The 23134-nt window shown below is 42.0% G+C and overlaps 1 protein-coding gene across 1 annotated transcript; it reads right to left on the reverse strand.

Moving 5' to 3' along the window:
• Positions 1-332: 332 nt before the first annotated feature.
• On the reverse strand, positions 333-22677 carry LOC147886210 (uncharacterized). The gene is made up of 20 exons (XM_087395065.1): positions 22305-22677; positions 15640-15702; positions 8902-9177; positions 8487-8791; positions 8340-8397; positions 8082-8230; positions 7912-7953; positions 7482-7815; positions 6903-7401; positions 6761-6821; positions 6561-6650; positions 5938-6244; positions 5694-5811; positions 5416-5533; positions 4893-5279; positions 4262-4594; positions 1944-4110; positions 1543-1827; positions 598-1434; positions 333-509 (listed from the first exon to the last, which is right to left on the reverse strand). Exons 1-19 carry the CDS (start codon positions 22675-22677, stop codon positions 998-1000), a joined length of 6402 nt encoding a protein of 2133 aa, XP_087251191.1. The 3' UTR covers positions 333-509; positions 598-997.
• Between the last annotated feature and the right edge of the window lie 457 nt (positions 22678-23134).

Raw genomic sequence — 23134 nt, forward strand, 5'->3', positions numbered from 1 at the left:
TTTCAGCTGTCAAGAGTCACAGGTCAAGACCAAAGGCCAAATTTGACTTTAGCCGGTTGGTTACGTCTATCACACCTGCATAACATATGAGGTAAAAGCTTTTGAGACGACTTGAACGAACAGATATCCATAAAGAGTGTCACAAACCACCAAAACTGATGCACTAATTAGTTTGATAGGATTTTGACTATACCCGAAGAGCATTCATGGCTGCTTCGCTGTGTTTGCAAACTCTCTCAAATAACAAGATAAAGATATATGGATAACACTGAATTATACACAGGAACCCCTACTGCTGTTGGGGCATGGCACTCTGATGCAATGTGAATATGATCAAAATTGAAATTTGTTCACAACTGAAGTGGCTCGTCCACTGAAGTCATTATTCAGCGCTTACAAAATAGCAAATAAGAGCCCTTCCACATCCTGTAGGGCATAACTTTACACCTTTACAAATGCTCAATGTTCAAGAGCAGTATAATGGTAAAATAACCTGAGTAAAAAAGTCCCTGCAGAAAAAAAGAGTGGAACGAAAGTTAATAGACATAAAGCAAAGTTCCATATTGTGAACGCTACTACGAAGACTTGCTTGCTTACCCAGGTCATTATCTTTTCCCTTGAAGTGACTTTAATGAATCTTCCTCTTGTGCACTCATGTTCCATTGTGTAGGATATTTGTCAACAGATTCATCATTCACTCCACCTCTCACAGCAACTGAACAGACTTTGCCTGAGAACTCCAGCATTCACAAATAATGGCCATAAGAAGAAAAACACCAGCTCCAAATGTGCTATGAGGAGAGATCATTCCCTCAAGGTTCCTGATAGCTGCATAAAGCCGACTGATCTTACAGTTTACTTGCTCTTTTCCAAAAGGAAGAATGCAACAAATGCCACTTGAGAGCTTTGGCACACGAACAATATTGTCCTCCTTGCAAATGTTGAATGCTGAAATCAGTCTCCTGTGACAGGCATCAGCAGGTATAGGTAGATAGATCTACGAGGGTCCCTTCGATTCTGATGTTTGCACGGATGCAGGGGTGCCCCTTGATACAGCTGAACCACTGGGTGAATTGCTTTCCACCAGCTTTGCTGCAGTGACAGGTGGATGTGGATTTGGTATTTTTCCTTGGTGCATTTCTGCAGATCCTGTCGTTAATACAATCTGTGTGTCGGAAATATGCTGTGAGGCATTAGTGGCATAAGCAACCATACTGTTAGAGTCACTACTTGATAGCATGGCTTGAGATGTGAAGCCAGTCATACCACTCCCACTTCGAGGAGTGGCACCATCTCCCCCAAAAGTACCAGTCCCACTTTGTTGAACTCCTGTGTTCATCATTGGACCACTGCTTTGTGGGCGGAGAGATGATGCTGGGTAGTTTACACCCATTACAGAAGATGTGTGGGGTGGCAATTGACTAAATGCCGCACCTGCAACAGACATGACAACTTAAGCTCAAAAGCCTCATCTTCAAGACCAGCAGTCCAATCAAAGAAGCTTTAGATAAGAAGTGTGACATAAATGAAAACAGTTATTACCTGTCAAGACATTCTCATTAACAAGTTTTCCTGCTGAGCTGGAGAGAGAAGCAGAATGCAAATAAGATAAAGAGCTGGCATTTGTGCCTGTAGCACATACTGGCTGCAGACTAGAGTAAGTAGTGCCAGCTGCCATCTGCGGATGAAAAAACTTAGGGCTTGAGTTATTATTTCTTTGTATGTTGGATACAGGGGGAGGGGGACCTCCAGGATTTCCAGATGGCTTCACATTAGGGACAGACCTTGAACCAGATCCATCGGAACTCACTGTTTTTCCATCAGTGCCTGTCAACACAGTTAAAATTGGAGAAGCATTAGGAAATGCACGACTTGAAGCTACTCCAAAGGAAGCACTGAAGGCTTTTGAGGGGACTGCGTAGACTGCACTGACAGATGGTTACCAGACTGCTGCTGGGGATAAGGATGCTGCTGCGAAGGCTGAGTGACACTCAAAGTTGATTGCTGTTGCACAGGCTGTCCAGACTGCTGCTGTGTGAGGTAAGTCATCGGTTGTTGGTCAGCCAGTGAGTGAGACTGTGCCTGTTGCAAGGACTGCTGCTGCTGCTGCTGCTGCTGTAAAAAATGCTGCTGCTTCATTTGAAGCTGTGGCTGTACAGACTGTTTACTTGCTCCATGAGGAGCTACTTGATTTGTTAAGGGTTGATGAAATTGTAGTGTCATTGTTTGCTGCCCACTGGCTAGGTGGACTTGTTGCTGCATAGATTGGGCAAACTGTTGCTGCTGCTGCTGATGATGATGCTGAAGACGATAGTGCTGTTGCTGCTGAAAATTTTGTTGTCCCTGTTGATGTTGTTGCTGGTGTGACTGAGACTGTCCCCCTTTTGTAGGAATTGGGCTAGGACCCAAAATTGATGTGGAAGATTGAGTAACAGGACCAGATCTCTTGGCTGAAGCAGCTCCAGTTTGTTTCTGAGAATGGTGCACATGATTTTTTGCTGGGGGAACATTCTTTAAAACTGTGCCAGTGCTTGACTTTGAAACTGGAGGCAAAGGTGGTAAAGGAAGAGCACCACCTATAGAGGATGTAGACATGGTGGACGAAAGCATTGGGCCTAACATTGCATTCAAAGCAGGCTGCTGACCTCTTGCAGGTTGCCCCTGATGTTTAGTGATAGGAGCACTAGCAAACATACCAATAGCCATGGTATTAGGTGCTGTAGAAAGTGATGTTCCAACTTGCATCCTTGGCACAGGCTTTACTTGAGATGAATGCTGACCAACTGCTTGTCCTTGCCGCAGATTCTCGCTATTACCACTTATGCTTTGTCCGTGAAAAGGCACACCTAATGCAGGAATCTTGTTCAAAGGACCTCCAAGTGATCGATCTGAGAAAGGGCTAGATGTAGAATCACCTGCTCCACCTGTCACATTAGCCACCCCTTTCACTCGTCCAGTAGCTGGCTTGAGGCTTTGGCTTGGTGATGGTGTGGCGGCAGGAAGACATCCAACAGGAAGAGCCCCAATCTGTCGAGAGCTCATAAATCCAGCAGGTGAAGACATAATGTTGAGTGATGCACCTGTATTGCCAGACATACGAACTGGCACCTGTCCACCACCATTGTTGTCTGGTGAGGAACCTTGCACATTAGGGGAGGCCTGAAGCTCCATTCTTGAAGTGCCACCTGTAGCAAGTGCTCGCTTAGCCAGCATCCTCTTGTTATCAAGGCCATCAAGGCCATGGCCGCTGCTAGAGTAGCTGCTCTCTTCAATATTTGAGCGAGTCTCTTCCATCATAGATGAACCAGCCTTCGCCATAAGTCTATTCCGATGCTGCTGATGAGGATGTTCCTGACGAGCATGTACATGACCTCGGCCATTCTCAGCCATGCTCTGCAAGACAGCATGACCTTCTGGTGCCATAACAGCTGCAACAGGTGCCAAACCCAATGGACCTGGACCTAATGAGGTTCTATTCACCACTCCCATGGGCATGCTGGAGAAATGTTGAGACATTTGAGGATCTTTGCCCTTCAAGCTAGTTTGCAGGGTGGAATTTGGGTCATGATGCTGTGATATCAGATGTTGCTGAATCTGTGTAGACACCATTCCCTGCTGCTGGGCTTGCACTTGTGCAGATGGTTGCTGGTGCTGATTTAGCGGCTTACCGTTACCAGCTTGCTTCCCACTGAAGACATCCACTAGAGAAAAATCATGAGCAGGCAAGGCTGGCATGCCTGCCACAGAGGAAGAGCTCATAGTTGGAACTGGCATGTTGGAAAGTACCTGATTGAACATGTGTTTGGGAAACAGTGGGATTTTACCCTCTGCTGGAGAGAAAATTTCGCCTCCCATATTCCCTTCCCTGCTGCCATGTGATGCAGCACGTTGTTGAGATTGAGATGGTGAAGCAGAGGGGGTGTGGTGCTGCTGCTGCTGAAGAGATCCAGATTGGATCAGACAGGCACCTTGTTGCAAGTTCAATTGCTTTTTCTGCAAAGAACTCATGCCGGAAGTTGTACTACATGCTGCAGATGGACCCTGCTGTGACTGCATAGGGGGATGTACTGAGTGCGTGTTATAGAAGGGGTTGCCAAAGAATTGTGTAGCCTGCAAAATACAATTACAACATATAGACTATAGCATGAGGAGAATGTAGCAGATGATACAGACTTTATTATAAAATTCAGCAATTTGGTTGGAGAACAGTTCACAAAGAAGCTACAAAGACAAGTGGCACAGGAAAGGATTAAAAATCAACCTGCTGCTGTGTGATGCAACCTGTGGACGCATTGAAGGTAGGTCCAAAAAGTCCAGGCGGAAAAGAGAAAGGGAAAGCCTGCTGGATCATAGCTTGCAATTGGGCAGCAGCTGGACTTACAACATTAACATCGGAGGAACTACTTGCTGACCCGTCTGCAGCTCCAGAGCATGACACAACCGCTGCTGCAGTCCCTGCACCTGAAGTGCAGCTCACAGACGTATTACTCTCTCCTCCCTCGGCATTTCCAGGAGCCATGATGGGTGAACCACTGCACATTGAAGATGCAGTGGGTTGTGTGACAGGGTATCCAAATGCTGCTCCTTGTGCAGCCTGTTACAACAAATTTCATTCACTAAATTTAATTTTCTCAACAGTATGTTCACTAAAGAAAATCCAAGGCAAAAAACTTTCCAAAATAGAAGGAAAATATAATTTCTATTTTCAAGAATTACACAACAGAAAATAGAAGAAAACAAAGACAACACATATAGCAAGCACAGCAAAGGTGATGTGAGACCCAAAATCTGAACATTCCAGCATGCCAGAATTGAGACCATATTTTTTCAGAAGGATCGCCTTAAACGTGAAGCTAACTACCCAGAATATAAAGTTTTCCAATTAGAACAACCTGGAATGGCAAAGCTTGCTGGGCTAGGGGTGGCATGGCTTTGTTCCTATCCATGTACGATGCTCCTTTCTCTTTTGAACTCTGCATATTACTCATGCTGATGTCCCTTTCATTATGAGAGCCTGACACCAAACTTGAACCCCTATTCCCAGCTCCGGTACCAGTTAAACTGCATGCACCATTTCCAAATACAGCATCAGGAGGAAGAGGCATGTTCTGATTGTATGACTTCATAGGATATGGACTTGCTCCAGGATTCCCAAAAGCGGCAGCCCAGTGAGGATGCCGGCGCATTTGATGCTGCACATCAATGAAATGTGCAACATATACATGAGTTGCACAGCGCTTGCATGGTAGTCGGGCACCAGGGAAGGCAAACGGAGGAACCTACAATTGCATCCTGTATGTCAGAAATAAGCACTATTTGTATAAAATGTAGATTCTTATATTCGCAGAATCCCATTGTATAAATGGCAGTTGTCCGGACAACCATTTCACAGAGTTTGTTGGAGTGAGAGCCTACCTGCAGAACTAAAGGACTATTTTTGTCCACAGAAGCAGCTCCACTGATTGCTGCAGAAGCAGGCCAGGCAGCAGCAACTGCTGCAGCAGCTGCGGCAGCCACTGCAGGAGAATAATATCTGTTTGCAAAACAACATACACGTGCCCTTGACTCAGGAATCCTTGGAAATAAATCTAGATGAATCCAGGAACATGCCCAAAGACATCCTAGATAATCAAAATTTGTGAATTGAAGGTGTTTCCATGGTTCATGCTTAGCACTTAGCTGCTGAAACTTACCCCATCTGAGGAAGACTCCCAGGCCAGCCTGCCATTCCCATTGAGATAGGCAAAGATGGGCTAGCCATGCCACTTGTTGCACCATTTGCAGGGGGGCAAATCATTGGAAAGGGTAAGACTGCAAACACAACTTAAAGGACAAAAATGAGGCGAGACATTCTACTTTTTCTGCTAGCTTATAAGAAATAGTGGCAATAACACATCCTATTTGAGAAACGCCAGACTGTATACCAGCATTACTCACCAGATCTGTCTGTTCTCTGCTGCAGATTTAACTCGGACTTCACTCCCTTTATGGTTGGCGAAGGAGCCTGCTTAGAACCTCCCATTTTTCCTTTCTCCCTCTCTGTCTCTTTCGTGTCTCCTTGCTTAACAACTTGATGATTCCTTGCATGGTCCACAGTCTTCAGATCTTCCATACTACTCTCCAAACCTTTTCCCACCATTCTAATACTACAGTAACTCATATGGCTCTCCACATCATCCCTCTCATCCTTGACCGCCTCCTTAGCAAGCCAGTCACCTTTGATTGATCCATCGTTTGGATTCTCCTGTATGTACAAAGTACACAAATTTGTCACTCCAATGACATATGAGTACCAACCTTGGGCCAACTATTAGCAAGCAAGTATGCCGAGTTGCATTTTAAAGTCAGCACTGTGTGAGATAAGCCGCACAAAGTACATCATACACAGCGCAAGGAAACCATGTGGTCTTTTGGAATTCGCTGCACTCATAATCCTATCAGCACCGGCTTGCTGCATGGTCAAAGAGTAGTATGCCAGGTGTTTTTAACATGGTGGCGACAGCATGCAGTGTCCATTGCTTGTGACCAAGGAAAGAAAGAGACACTGTAGAGATGCCTACCTGTGTCTTTTCGTTGAGCTCCAAAGCAACCGATTCTAAGCTGTTACCAGTTTTATCACTCGTACCGCTCGCTGATGCTTTGGGAGGTGCCTGTTGTCAAAAGCAGAAGTAAGAATCCTGTCAAGAAGTTTCTAAGAGTGCAAATATTACCGAGGGTCTAAGCATCGCTGGAGCACTAAAGAATTAAAGGAATAGCATACCATAAGATCGATCTCATACTTGCTATGATGAGTGGCGCGCATTGCAGCAGTTCTTGGCGAACTGTCAATAACAAAAAAAACTTCATGAAGACAGCCCTTCTTGCTATATCAAGTTATAGAGAGGTTCGAGACAGGGACGTACCTTTTCCCTCTCTCAAGCTTTGTCAAAGCGTTGCGCGCATCCAGCAGCTTGCCTTCATCCGCACTTTCTTGCTGCATGGGCTTAATATCAGCAGGTGACGAAGCATTGGCAAGAACCGTTTTGCTTTCCCCTGACGAAGCAGATGTAGGATCCTCACAAAGGGAATTCGTAACACTAGGATCGGCAGAACACCTTTTGTCCCCTCTGGCCAGGGGATCGATTTCTGAAGGGGGCAAGAATTGAACAGATAATGGTGGAGGTGAAGTGGGCAGTGACGCTGGACTATGAAGAGACGCATTCCCTAGCGACGTACTTGATCCTGTTTGGTTCACCTCAACTTTAACCTGAGCCCTATTCGATCCAGCAGACTGTACACTATGATCGATGTCGACTTTAAGCTCCAAAATTGAACCGCCACCAGAGATGGTCCTCGGTTGGCATTGTGTCGTGCTCCCATCTTCAGCCTTCTCTCTGACTCGAGGACGCTTCCTTTTTGGAGCTGATCAAAATGGCAAAGAATAGAATACGTGAACGGTTGCCTTTCAACTGACCAGAAAGATTCAATTATAGAATCCTTACCTTCCGCTGAAGCTGGGACAACCATCGCCACTGGATTGGACGAACCCGGTGGAGCAGAGACTCCAGTAGAAACAGGAGCAGGTGAGGAAACTGGAGGGGTAGAGATTGGAGTGCTAGAGATTGGAGTGCCAGCTTGAGCTAGCATGGGAGAGAATGCTGGAGAAGTCTCGGAAGCTGGCGGCGAAGATTGCAAGGGATGCGTTCTTTCTGGTTTTACTTCAAGTTTGCCTTCGGACAAAGATGGGCTCGCCTGATTCGTCACCATTCTTGCAAGATCGAACAAAGCTTCTGCAACCTCTACCTCTTGCTCTGAAATCGCGCTTGTTGTGGAAACCTGGCATGCAAAGATCAATGTCAAACCTCAACACCTCTTCATTGATCTTTGCTGGAAACCCGCGCTTCACTTCGTATTCATTCTTGTTTTCTTTACCTTGGCCAGCTTTGAAGCTCGCAGCTTCGTCCCATTGGGTTTCTGCTTCGTCCAAGCGCGAAAAACAGCAAGAGCAAGTTACTCTTCAGCTTTCTTCTGGTTGCGAAAGGAAGATCAAACAGAAGCCGTAAGCGGAGAAGCTCTAAAGAAGTCATAAGCCATGAGCTAACCGTTCGTTTCGTAGGTTTCGATGAAGAACTAGGGGGTGAAGGAGTTGAAATTCTCGCGTTTGATGGCGCAGCACCTGCAACAGGAGATTGGTGCCTTGCACTGTCCCTGACCAGCGCAGGCGGAAATTCATGCGGTCTCTTTGTGACAGCTGCATATTGAAGCCACGAAGATGATGAGTTTCGAACGACGCCCAAGAAGCATTCAGTCTGCTTGCTATCTCTTCAAATCCGTTGTGAAGCCTGGATAACAAGAGCTACCTGTTCGAGCCTTTCGAGGCACGGCTGAGATAGCCACTGCATTGCTCTCGTCCAGTATCTGCAATCCACAACGAAGATACAGCACTGTCATTCGATTTTTGAACCTGGAGGAGAAGTCAAATCCGAGCTGCAAGTTCGGCTGCAAACCTTCCCATGTAATAACCTCAGTTTTCCGTTTCTCCGAGGGATTGTAGGAGGGGGCAAATCGTCGTCGTCTTCCGACACACCCATTCCGGTGTCTTCGGTTGTTTCATCCATCTCCTCTCGCGGCATCGCACGAGATTGAGGTTGAACCTCGTGCGTTAACCGACGCCTTCTTTTGTTTCGAGATCCAGACATCGAGCTACTGGAGAAGACACCCTGTAGCAATGACATGCCACTGAGCTCTTTCTTGGACCTTTCCCGCAACCTTGAATTGTGGACGTCCTCCATAATGTCATCGTCGTCCACAACTGCAGCCAATCATCGTCACGTTAGAAACACTAAAGCAAAGACGCAAAATGCAAGAAACAGCAAATTAGAATAGCCGATCGGAATGAGGGGGGGAGTAGCCTCTCCCTACGATGCTGAGACAAAAGGAGGACAGTGAGTTCATCCGAAGGCACAAAGAAAGCGTAATGAGAGCGAAGCCTGCTGCCTAGGAGCATCGATCGAGCAATCAGAGAAAGTTCGTTTTCGGGTCCCCGTAGGACCTCCGGATGCGCAGATGAGCGTTCCGGCTGTCCCAGAACCGGGAAAAACGGTGCAACGCGATCGATTTGCGAAGCAATGGGAGCGCAAACGAGCGGAAAAGATCCAGCAAAGGCAAGGGAAAACTGGACTACAATGCGGAAGAGATCTGAAAGGGCAAGGGGAAGAAGAACCTGAGGAATCTTTGAGGCCAGAGGAGCGAGGGCGGCGGGGGGTGGAGGAGAGGCTGGAGCGGCGGCCGTCACGGCTACGATCCATGGAGAGGATTTCAGGCGAGGGAAGATTCAAGGGAGGGGGAGGGAAGGAGAAGCAATAGAAAGGGAGGCTATGGAGGAGAGGAGGAAGCCATAGCCAAGGAAGGTTGAAGGAAGGAAGCCATAGCCAGGGAAGCTTGAAGGTTTGGCCGCCATAGCCAAGCTCGAAGCTTTCAGAAAAAAACCAGAGTAAACAGAACCAAAAAGATAGTAATGTTAGTGATGAAGAAGAAGATGATGAAGACGACGATGAATCAGTCCCTGTGTAAATGAGCCCTTCCTTTAGAGAAAAAAAGAATTCCCTTTGAATTCTTTTTTTTGAGGTTTGCTTTTCTTTTTCTTTTTCTTTTCTTTTTAAAATCGAGAAAAAAGAAAAACCTTAGACTTTCCCCCCTCATTACGCCATGATGTCAGTCCCCGAGCCTGCAGATTGAATCGACGGCCTGCATCCGTCCTCCCAACTTGTGTGGACCTCTCTCCGCCGTCCGATCGCCCACCTTGCTCCTTGCCCTTCCACGTGCCTTCGCTTCAACCTCACACGTCAGCCGACTGGAATGACGTGGCGGTCCATGCTGACGTGTTGGACCCCTGGGCCCACCCCCGCCACCGCGCAACGCCTTTCGCGCGCGTCGAACCGAGCTCCCGCGCTTGCCACCGTCGGATCGGAGCGACCATCGCACGGTCCGCATGGCCTAGCGCCCGGTCGGCTCATCCCAGCCGTCCGTTTGCCGGGATCTTATCCGGCTTGCCGACACGCGGCGCCGAGCCGGCGCAGGCTCGGGCGATCAACGGCCAGCGTGGCGGGGCGGCCCCCAGGGCCCACACGCAAAGAAAAGCTCGTGGCAAAAAAGGGATGGAAAAAATCAAAAGGTATAACGGCCTCCAAATATCCGCAGCCCCTTAAATTTGGTGTCCATTTACACCGGGGCTAAGGGTCCGCCTCACATTAATGCACTTGTCATTTGAACTCCGTCCGATGCGACAGCTCCAACCTTTTAAAAAAAGCCGCAATAAAACAATATCCCATTTAATAATAATAATAATAATGACGCAAAACTCCACCACTCTGCCAAAAGCACGAACTGTTTTTTTCTCCCCCGTGGCCCCCACGCACACGTAGCGGGCCTCAAGCCTGCCCGTCCACGTGTCTAGATTTTGCCAGCTTGGCGCGTGCAGTCCGTTGGATGTTTCCCAGCTCGGCGATTGGTCCTTTTGTGGTCCCCACTTTTACATAAGCGCCTCCCTCATCATTTCCATGCCTTGGCCGTCCACGCTGGGCCATGCATCATGCCACATGGGTCCATGGCCATGCATCGGTTTCGCATGTCAGCCGCATGGCCTCTCGTATGCAGGAGCTTCTGACACGTGTCACGTCAAGGCTTCCACTTTGACATTTTTAAATTAAAAATAGCACATTTCTTATCTTATATTAAATTAGAAATTAATTAATTAATACAAACTACCTTCATTAACATTCCCTCACTTGGAGACTACAAGTTAGTAGTGCCATCTTGGAGTCCACGTCCACCCGTGTCTTGCGTCTGCGTGGGCAAGGAGATAAAAGTACCCACAGATAAAGCGCTACAAGCAAGGAGACCATTTTGCAAAGCAAGATTAAGTAAAAGACGCTTGGTTTCTAATGGGTGTGCCTCTCTACCACAAATTTTTTGGCTACCCGCAGATTAGGTGGAGTTCGAGCATGTACATACAAGGTCATAATTATAAAGCTACAATGCTAAGTATGTATGGCTAAAACATTACTACCAACAGTCCACACAAACCATTCTCACCTTATCAAGGTGCAAAACTCTCAATGAGATCTCCAATAGCAAAGCAAAAAGTCCCACAAGTCACCATCAAGTTGACAAGGCTATTTTCAATGGGGGGCAATGCTCCCCTTGGATGCATGACATATTCCCTACTACCTCAACAATGTGGCATTGCATTAAGTGAGGTGCTTGGTTCTAGGGACAGCAAAATTGGCAATCCCATCATGCTTGTCATGTTTGAGATCCCCTTGGATGAATGACATATTCCCTACTACCTCAACAATGTGGCATGGCATTAAGTGAGGTGCTTGGTTCAAGGGACAGCAAAATTGGCAATCCCATCATGCCTGTCATGGGATAAGTAATAACTGTACCATCGATAGCCTCAACCACCCCATCAAGTTTGAGATCCAACCCCATCTCACATGACTCCATGTACTCTCCATGAGACTGATGCATGCACCACAAATGTAATGTGGGTTGAAATTCACCTTCCACTCCAATCCAAGTTAATATTGAAGTTTAGCTTAAGGCATATCTAGACATCTATACTACTAGCTCATCATTGAGTTGAGCCTACTAGTCCAAAAGCATTCTATGTATTTCACAAAAGACTCTGTATTTAAAGAAGACATCATATAAGGATGCATTGAGTGAAATAAAGAAAAAGGAACATGACCCATATAGAACACATGAAATGACTTGAGGTTTTATATGCTTTAAAATATTTTCTTTTCATGGTCACCTATTCGCTTTTTTTAATCATTACATACGCGGTTGTTATTTCAACAACAAAAGGATATAAAAGGAGGACTTAAGTGAAAGGGAAGGCAACGTATTGAAGGGCATGAAGCTGCAATCCATTCACAAGGTTCACAACAAAACTTCTTCACATAAAGTATTCCAACTATATCAATTGTCAAGAACCTAGAGGCTCCTTGGGGGGGAAATTTTATAAAGAGATGGAGTAGTTGAGGGGAGTAAGTGTGTTGTTGCTTCTAGATTTTTGTCTTTGGTTTTGGTTGGCGAGTCTATTTCAATGAATGTATGCCATTTGGCAAAAGAAAATCCCATATGTAAGAATGGTATGAAAGCCTAAAGAATACATAGGAGAAAAGACAAGTGATGCTTTCGAAGGGAGATCCTAGTTTTTTTAGGGTTGGGTCTTTGTCATTTGTTGGCACCTACATACTTAGATTTTAAGGATAAAAAGGAAGATATCCTAGCTATTGGAATAGCAAAATTCAACAAAGTGTTCAAGATAGAAGGAAGGGCAAAATCGGTGTATCCTAAGAATTGCAAAGATTTGACTTTTGATGTGTCCCAAGCATGTGTCGCATCAATTGAAAAGAATATCTTTCCTTTGAACTTTTGTGCCTCTCTATTAGTGTACGCGGGTGTATCCCACGTAGTCGGCCAAGTTTTGTATATGGTCCCATTTGGCCTGTCCAACCACTTTGCAATATATATAACCTTTTTGTTAGGGGGGAAAAAAAAGATCAAAACATCAAATCTAATATCCTCCACAAATCTCTATATTTCAGCTCTATATAAAGATTGATATTGTGTTAACATCAATGAGTTTTGTTTGCATATTATAATTTCTAGCATTAGAAAGCATATTCTAGAGAATGAAGGACTAGTTTTTTTCAAGCTTGAACGTCATGAGTGCCCCCCTCTTGCCCATAATGAGCAACCTCCTCAATGTCTTGAATGCCTCCTTTATTCCCTCTTACCCATTATCAACCCCTCTTGCCCATTTGTCAGCAAACTAACTCACATTTATAGGAGTTATCACCACCCTTCAATCGTTTTCCCCTCTCCCTCCCTCTTTTGATGTGCCTGCCCTCTCCCAATCTCTCTCCAACTCCCTTCTACCCCCCCTGTCTCTCTCTCTCTCTCTCTCTCTCTCTCTCTCTCTCTCTCCTCCAGTGAAATTCTTTTGCCCCTCCCGTCCTCGTCTAACACTCCATTTCCCCATCCCCCTCTCACCCTTTTCCCTTTCCTCTAAATCCTCTTCCCTTTTATGGACAACTTTTGACTATGGAAAAATAGTACATGGCATCCATGTGTAACATTTCTTCATGCATTCCTTATGACTACATTTTGTAGTCATTTCCCCATCCCCCTCTCACCCTTTTCCCTTCCTCTAAATCCTCTTCCCTTTTATGGACAACTTTTAACTATGGAAAAATAATACATGGCATCCATGTGTAACATTTCTTCATACATTCCTTATGACTACATTCTGTAGTGTCTTATCAATATCATTTTATTACTTAGACGTTGAAGAAAAGGTTACCTTATCCATCAGGTGTGGATGTAATTGTGTTGCATGCTTTCTTCATTTATTTATCAATCTATATAGTTATAAAGCATGGTCCTAAGTAAAAATAACGATTTAGGAAGTGACCATATGATCATTTTGCAAGTGCTAGGGATATTAAGGCACTTATGGCATGATCCACAAAAACTTTCATGTCAATCTGCTAAAATTAGATTCATCTTGAGATGGGCGTATTTAGGCACATCTTAATTGCAAGGTTAAAAATTAAGGGTTTGATTGTTTGATGTATAGTTTACTTCATCAACTCTAAACAAATCCAAAAAATGCAAAGAAGAAAACCTTCATGCATGTGCATGCGCGCGCATGTGTGTGTGTGTGTGTTGGATATACTTGCACTATTTTAGCCACATATACTTGCACTATTCCAATTCTACCTTTAAATATCCTTGTGCCAAGACGATCAAAACCCAAAGTATTAGGAAGAGCATAGAAAGACCCAAAAATAAGCAAGTGGTAGTCAGTTTTACAAAGGACTCCCTTCTCAAGCAGTGACGAAAACTTGTGGACAGCCATATTGCAAGCTGCCTATCTTCCGATACATAAGGAATCGCATGCTGACTTGAACTGAGATGTCGCAGATCTTTAGACAAGCTAAAATTTCCCTTTTGGAAGCAAATCAATCAGACATTTGTATAAAAAGTTGTACCCTTCAATAGTCTTCCCTTTTGTAGCGACAATCCAGATGCAATGTAGCACACGGAAGTAAGGAAATGGACAAGCTATCGCAACTTGTTTAAAATGAGTTGTAGAGAAAAGGTAACAACGTGCTGGTCTAAAACAATGAAGCAACTAACACCGGGATGAGGTAACAGCCATGATGGTCCAAAACCATGAAGCAACTAACACCTGGTGCGCAACGTGATAATTCCAGTTTAGCATGAATCTAACAAAAAGTCGCGGACACGGCTTCATGTAGAAAGAGTTCTGAGCATGGACCTAACAGAAGGTTGAGATTCTATTGATGTAAGAGCTTAAGTAGAGAGCTCTAAGCCATAGGAGAGACATAGAAAGCTTGAGCCGTAGGAGAGCCAATCATGGTCGTGTGGCCGTTTAAAGCTAATCCACTTGGATCAATTATGAGCTGCTCAACTAGCAGTTGCCATGGCAAAGCTACCGCCTAGGGTCACTAGCTTTGCAAAGAGGCTAAACGTAAAATGTAATATAAGCAGCAGAACGAAAATAATCCTAGTACTTTAAACCATGGATGTAAAAATGCAGACATGCACAAAAGATAAGGACAAAAGCCCTCTCTGCCCTACTGTTGTTCCAGAGCAGCGTCCTTTCGGAAGGGTTACTGTAGCTATAGAGTGCTGGCTTCAACCAGCCCAAACTGCATGGCCATACCAGTGCTTAGGAGGAGCCTCATCAGCAATCCCACTTAAAATGAACCGAACTCTCTCAATGATTGTAAGAAATACTAGTATCGATCAAAATTTTCGTGTGCCTTCACAGAGTCTATACAAGCCGAGTTCACAGAGGTTACAGTCTGTGGACATATATCTTTATGGAGCAATTAGCAAACAACAACAACTTACAGTTTAATAGATCTATGGACATAGTATTGAGAGCCATAGATATGATATATAATGGAGTTTAGCTCATGGATGCGTTGTATATCGCCCGACCCAACTGACTATCTCCTCGTATTTCTTGGGCAAATAACCTTGGATCCTCTGATGGCCAAGAACCTTGGAGTCTTGCTTCGTAGTTTCATTAGCCAGCGAGTTGCTTCAATCTCTCAAGCTAGTCGGTAATAATAGAGCCAAATGAAGTCCATGATTTGGATACAAAGCTTGAATACCTGGTTGGGGTCCATTTGAACGAGAGGAAGATTGATGGAGTCTCCTTGATCTTCTCCGCATCTTTGCTGTTGTAGTCTAGTCGACGAGTCCCTACATTCGTCCCACTACGTGCTCACACGGAGAGATAAACTGGGCTAGTGCACTTGGGGGTGTAGTATCCAAGCTAGGAAGTGAGAAGGGAATGCATCAGGGTGAGCAGAGGTCGGAAGGTTGTTCTGCATGAGTCCTTGCACTCAGCTGTCTGGCCTAGTTAAGCAGAGATAAGTGTCCTCAAACTACCCGCCATAATAGCAAAGGCTCGTGCTCATGGTGGTCGGGCTGTATAGCAGCTGATGGAGGTAAGTTTACGGGTTATAGAGGGCATGAGAGGCAAGAAGGAAGGAGATGGAGGCCCTCAAGGCGGACAGGTGTCCCTTTTTCCTCCCATTTAGTGCATACCTTTGTCCTTTCCACCATCTTTGCTCAGAATATCTGCCTCCATATCTTCCATAAGATCTCTACCTAGTTCAATACAATATACTTATTCATTATGAGCTTGTGTGGTGTCAATTGCCCATTACATCACATTTTGACTCCTAGTAGCCCACTAGTGAGCCTGGTGGTCCTTGCACACCCTAGTATCATAGGGGTCCCCAAGGGGAGGAGTGTGTGTGTGTGATGCACCTATCATGCATACACACTCATACTTACATAATCGCAAGCATTCATGCCAATATGTGTATATATGTTATAAAGTCAATCTTGATAGTCTACTTTTGCACATTATTTTAGATGTATTGATGTCATAAACTATGATGCATCAAAAATATTTACACAATTCTAAAAGGCATAAAGATGGAAAGAAGAGCACTGGAGCTTCCCACGTTATCATCTCATGTATTAGATTAAACATAACTTTACATCTTGGCCAAGATGATTTACCATGTGCTATTTATTGCATGCTATGTACAGCTGCACCTCACCGATCTAATACATGTATATACTATTGGATATGCATGTGGAGTTCTTGAGCTTAAAAGCCATTCTTTTTCTTTTTGGCCCATCTCTCCCACACAATCCAAGGCTACGAATTCCATAAAACCAACTATTTTAATCCTTAGCAATGTACAATGTAAACAAGGAGGAGGAGATGGCATAAAGTGCTACGAAACAAAAGGATTGTATTCTATTTGACTCAGCAAGGTTTAAGTAAGTGTTCATCTTTAAGAATAGCTTCATTCTCGCAACCAAGCATGGCTACAAATGGATTTGTAAATTGACATTTAAAAAGATAATCATTCTACAACCCTCCACATTTCTTCTTATGGTTCAAGACTTGTTGTCAAGGTGTCAATTTCCATTTGTTAATATGCATCCATTACGTACAAAGTGTGCCAACTCATTGTGCTCATCATTTTTGTCCCTACATGCGCATCATACATATCCCAAATAGTCTTTTCATTGGTGATATTAAGGCTCAAACTTCCCCACTATATTCTTTATTATTATGTTATTTTTAATATGTAGGAATGGAATGGCACTACTAAGAGTTCATAGAAGCTAGTGTCCTAAATACAAATTATGGCATAGTATATGAACATTAACAAAGGTTACTCTTCTTCAATGTATTTGGTAGAAAGCATATTTATTCATTCATGCTCTTTGTTTGGATCTCATAAAGTATTCATCCTAGGAAGCAAAAGGCTTTGTGGTTTTAATGTAAGTATTGTTGTGTAATTTGAAATTATATTCAAGAATAGGATGTAAACTACTATACTAAAAGGGGATCATGAAAGGGATCTTGTGTCAAATGTCAACTTGAAATAGGATGCCTTACATTAATGTGTACTAAATTAATCATGAGTCATAGTTCTCAAATTTGTTGATTAGCCAATGTGAAGAGTCATAACCCACCTTTTGTTTGGTACCTTTTGAAATTTAGTTATATGTGCCTATTGAAAGATTATAAATGAATAGCTACATACATAGTTAAAGATTCAATTTCAAATGTGCACTTGGTTTCTTTGCATCTCAAGATTTTCCAAATTTTGTCAAAGGCATTGCAACATAATATTTTTTCTCAAAGATGTGATTCTGTTTCTCAAAGTCTATGTGATTTTGTCAAAGGTAGTGTGGTATAATATTTTCTCTCAAAGCTGTGATCAGTCAAAATTATATCATCCCTTTGTTTTGTCATAAGCTTCTATGAAAAGGAATATGTCATGACACACAATGACAAAAAATTAACATGTTTTAAAGGCTTAAAACATTATGTTGTTCCCACCAACACTTCATCCTTATTAGCTTTGTGTCAGCTAATCTAATAACAATGATCGAATTTATTTATACTTATTTCAGTCATCTCATGGTCTAATGCATTGCGAAAATTAATGGAAAAGTATTCAAGATAGATTTGTTTAATTGTCCTTTTTTAGTATAATTATTATCTCAAGTAGAGGCTATCTATACTAAAATACTATAAAGTTTGTTATATTTTAAAGATGGAAAAACCTGTTACAGAAGATGCATGATACATCGTGTTTTTATTTTACATTTTTGAGAGAACGTCCAAAGTTGTATATGTGCTAGATCCTTTAACCAAGAATACCTTATTCTTTTGTTAAGGTTATATCTACAAAAAGCACACCTTACCTCTTCCTCTAAATGTTTTTAATGGAGTAAAGAACAAACTATGGATTTGGTTCTGAAAAGAAAATTCCCACTATGAAAATGTTTCTTTTTGAAAATTAAGCATGCTTCTTTTTGGTGGATAGCTCCACATATTGTAGGTTGGTTTTCCCAATGAGCCATGCAAAACTTGTACAAAATAGCATGCCTTTGAACCTTCAATTCTTAAATCTTGGTATAGATACGTGTGCAATAAAAATACAAAAAATGGATTTCTTTTACATAAATATATGACTTTCAAACATCGTCAACATAAATAACTCCTTGGAAAGTGTTATGTCTTGTCATCACAAAAGCTTTAGCATGTGACAATGTAGATGGAATGATTCTTGCACATATTAAATGCTATATTTCTCAATTATTACTTGAAATGTCACTACAAAACAACAATAAAATGGAAATAATCAATATCAACCTTTGACCAAAACCGATCTCTGTGATTATCTAGAGATATAATAAGGTATAGAAGAATTGTCTTAAAAATCAACATTTAGGCAACCAATGTTTAGTTGTAAAGTTGATAGACTAATAGGGCCCTTAAACGTATACATAAGGATTGCAATGACTACTTCATTTGAGAAAGGAAAAAGTTTTTATACTTTTTACTAATATTTTTCTAGACACCAAAATGTAGAATCGCTATTTTCTTACACTTAATTTTCCTATTTGCTATGGGAAGGAAGAAATAGCTAAAAAAGCATTTGGCGCTTGTCAAATTTCACACCACATGAGCTAGGCTTGCAAGTTCAAAAGCATTAAAGAAGGCTCTGTGTATTTCTAAGAGTTATTCTTATTTGTGTGTGTGAAGTTTTCCATTTTCCAATGCATATCAATGTAGTGATACCCTTTAATAACAAAACATAAGCGTGTGCGTGGCATGTAGACATATTGATTTGTAAAAGTATCTTACTACACTTTCAAGAACCTAACTTTAAGCACATTTGTCTTTTCAAAAAAGGAGAAAACAAATTTTGAATCCTTTATGTTGACTTTACGAGTCTTTGTCTCAAGAGTATATAAGCATTTATGTTTTCTTGTAAGTGTAGGTAATAGTTTATGTATTGTCTTTATGGATAGAGATGCATATTTTCATCTGAATTTGAAGAGTTTTGTTTTAATACTTTAGTGCCATTATCTAATGTAGGCAGTAGCCATTATTTAGTATTTATGTATAAATAATATTCTCTCTCTCTCTCTCTCTCTCTCTCTCTCTCTCTCTCTCTCTCTCTCTCTTTCGTATGTTATTTACAAAGGTTCAAGATACCTTTATAATTTAGATAGCTTAAGGACCTTGTGTATATTCCTAGACTTGAAATAAATTATTTCCATTCTTCTTCCTATCATTTGGAACTCTATCAATAGCTATTTGACATTTAGAGTGCCCAAAAAAATCATGGTGCAAGAGAATATATATAAAAAGTACAATTGACATATATGCTCCCAAATTTCAAATCAAATGACTTAAATATTGAGTAAAACAATAAAAAACTCTCATTGTTAAACCTGTACTCTAATAGCCTTCTCCCCCATTAAGCACAAACATTCCATAAGAAGAAAGAACATATTATTATTTTAAAGCATTATTTCCATTTTGGTGTTTTTGTCAAAGCTAAACAATTTGGATAGAAGGAATATAAACTTGTGGATGTGCCTACTTGTAAATGCATGTAGTTGCACCATGCTTATAAAATCCCACAACATGCCGAAGTATAGCAAAATGCAAAAATGAACAGACAACAATTTCTAAGATTAGGAGGAATCAAACCCAAAAAACAACTAAATATTAGATTTATTAAGAGACTTGGGATTCCAAAGAAGTGTTCATTACTACTATTGGAAATATCTTTCACTTTTAAAGTAAAAACAAAGGCCCTACCGACTATGCTAATTAGATTCTATTGACTTTTTGTTTCTACTACAGTCACTTAATAAAGTGTATTGAACCTTGATAATGGAAATCCTTTTACAAATTTGAAATAATGTTACCCATGATAGTAAGGATGCAACAAGTAGATGTATTCGCTCTTTATAGATACCTAAAGTACGTGTTCACCAAATGACATTGTTATGTCCACAATACAATACCGTATAAGTATTTCTAGTTTATCATTTCATCTATCTACGAAGTATGTTAAAACTTTGTGAGATAGATTCCATTATAATTGACAATAGCTATTTTGTAACAATATGCATAGTCAAGCGAAATGACACTGAGGGCTACTAATTCTAAGATGGACACTAGTAGGTGGGTGTATCCCTAAATTGATTTAAAATATAAAATACATTAACTTAAGAAAAATATAATACTTATATTATTAATATACCTTTTTTGTTTCTACTTTGTTACGAAAAGAATAAGCAAAGAGGGAAAAACGAAGTTTACAAATGTATAATACCTCCATTTCCTTAACCAAACGTATCACCATTTCCTTGCCAAGTCAAGGCCAAGCCTAAATGGATGCCCTAAGTCCTCACTTTAGATTGTAAACATACTTTGCCTAGTATTATGTTTAAGGGCACCCCTCATTTATGACAATGGTTTTTTAATAACAAGAGTTAGAAATATTGCTACCCTAGTATGGTTTGTGAGTAACAAGAGCTTCATAATCTTGCTTCTTATCTATACTATAAGACACACTATTTGTGTCATTCTAAATTAACCATTTCAAATGGGGTAGAAAGTCCATGTACTTCAATGCCAGACCTTAATATGATCTATCTAATATGGTAGCTTGTCGAAGAAATGCATGGAAGATAAGGTCCATAGAAATGAATATACATATTAAACAAAAGGCTTTGGAAAGGTAGCCTCAATATCTATGGCTAAACACCTTTCCTTTCAAGACTCGACAGGATAGCTACCCTTTCAAGACTTTTGAGAGACATTGAAAGCATAAAGTGCAACATTTCTAACTTGATATATTTGCATTTCATGAATCAAAAAGCCAATGTGTGCCCCATTCAAAACTAAAATCAGAATTCTAATTAGTATTAGTTTGTGCCCCCCATGAAAAATTAACCTAAGTTATAAGAGCCCGCCCCCCCAACCAAATGAAGATTTAACCTAAAGTTATTCCTCCCTCCTGCCTACACTCCCGTTGTCTTTCTACCTCCCATCTCTCCCTCTGCCTTAGCTTGCCCTCACCTTCCCTTTGGCCTTCCATCTCTCCCTCTCCATTACCTTGCCCTCGTCTCCCCTATGGCCTCCCATTTCTCCCACCCTTGCCTCCCCTCCCATCTCTCCCTCTCGTTTAGCGTGCCCTTGCCTCTCCCTCAGCATTCACTCTCCTCCCCTACTACCTCCCATCTCTCCCTCCCCCTTAGCCTCCCTTGTCTCCCCCTCTTGCCTCCCCTCCCCCCCCCCAACTTGACCTTGCCTTCCCCTCAACTTGCCCTCGTCTCCCCTCTTGCCTCCCATCTCTCCCTCCCCCTCAACTTGCCCTCGCTTTCCCTTTTAGTATCAGCCCCTCTCCCCTTCTTCGGACCTCTCGTCCTTCCCCTCCCCCTTGAACATGGGTAACATTATGTTAGTAAGGTTAGTTAACACCACATCAGGTAAGTTTGGTTTTCATTAGGTTATGTTAGTTAATGTTAGGGTAGGTTAGCTTAGCTTAGGCATCACAAGTTAGGTTAGGTCAGGCTAGTATTTGGTTTTTTGCTTGTATGTTGAATTGATGAAATGCAATGGTGTTTGATTTTATGGCGTGTGACTATGTAAACCCATTAATAATTGCTAGTTTGCCTTTATTTTTGTTCAGAGTGCATTCAATAAATGAAAACACTCACATGTCAACTCAAATGCAACAGGTGCAAGGAGTTGGACAAGACATTGATAGGAGTCGGATTTGCTTGTAAACTGAACTAAACAATGAAATAATAGTAGAGAACTCGTGAATTTGCAAAATGGATATATTGTATTATGCTTCAGCAGAGATAAACAACAACTCAACCTCAAAATGGGTTGTTACAGGACTTTTATAGCTGTCCATATCCATTCCAACTGTTATAAGTCTACAGTCAGTTATATCTTTTAGTAACAACCCTTATTACAAAACATCATACTATTGCATTAGCCCACTCTTATCAGTTACAGAAAGTGGTATCCACCACTACATACTTAGTAATTGCCTTGTGCCATGGGACTGACTTATCTTGACCTATGCTGACCCTGGGTTATTGGCCATGTTCGTGGAGACTGAGTCTTCAACACGTGGCACTTCCGGTGGAGAGACTTTTTCTTTAAAAGTTAGAGACTTGAACCCTTTACTGGAAATAATCCTTCAGATCAAGCTTGAAATTGTGTGTCACTGCTAGGTCAATTTCTATACTTTGACTGACAATAGTGTCAGTTGTGGGCTATTAGTCTTCCTTTTTATCATGCTTCTCTGCATCTGTTGTCTTAGGTGGACTAGCACACCATGATTGAGTTGGGCTACTCATAGCATCAGCATTTGCAAATAATTCAGGCATCTTTGTTTCTACTTGGGCATACTGATTAACCTCTTCTGCATGCATTGTAGGAGTTTCTGAGATGTCAGTAGGTTCTTCTTCTAGTATGGAAAAATTCTTCTCAAATGGCATTTGTCTTTTAGTTCCCACCTTCACTCTTGCCCTGAGACCCTTTATCTCGTGTGTCATAGCCTCATATGTGTAAGCAGCTGATGCAAGTGCTTCATATGGGCGTGTAGCAATTGCAAAAAGCTTGCTTTTAAGATTGGCCCATGCTTCCTGTGAAGTTCTACTGAGCTGATTCTTCATTTCAGTAATATCTGCTATTGTCATAAGCACACCGCCTACTTCTTCTGCCATTTCCTTGAGTTGTACAACATTTTCAAGTGCACAAATATAGTCTTTTAAAAGTATATTCACAGTTTATAATTCTCTTTGATCAGCTCCCATGTTGTCAAGTTGAATTAAAAACTCATCCTTCATTTCTTGCAACCATGTTTTGATAGTAGGCATGCATTTTGGTTGTACTTTGACCTGCCCTGTCAATTTTCCTATGTATCTGTTTTGTTGTTCCTTGGAGCTATGGTATTCTTTAGCCATCTCTGCAACCTCTGCATGTGCATTAGCCAGCTCTTTCTCAAGTTCTGTCTGTTTGAGAAGGAAACTCTTGTACTTTTTCTTTCTGTAACTCTTGTACTTGCTTTTGCATTCCCAGTTCTAAATTTTTCTTTATTGGTCACAGTAGTCTTTCATTGTGATTAAGGCATTGTCTACCTCCATTGTTGACACCTCCTCATGTGTCCTCTTTGCCAATGTA

The sequence above is a fragment of the Dipteris shenzhenensis genome, chromosome 24 (assembly GCF_047967505.1).
Source record: "Dipteris shenzhenensis isolate YYH24624 ecotype China chromosome 24, Dip_SZ_1.0, whole genome shotgun sequence".
Lineage (NCBI taxonomy): Eukaryota > Viridiplantae > Streptophyta > Polypodiopsida > Gleicheniales > Dipteridaceae > Dipteris > Dipteris shenzhenensis.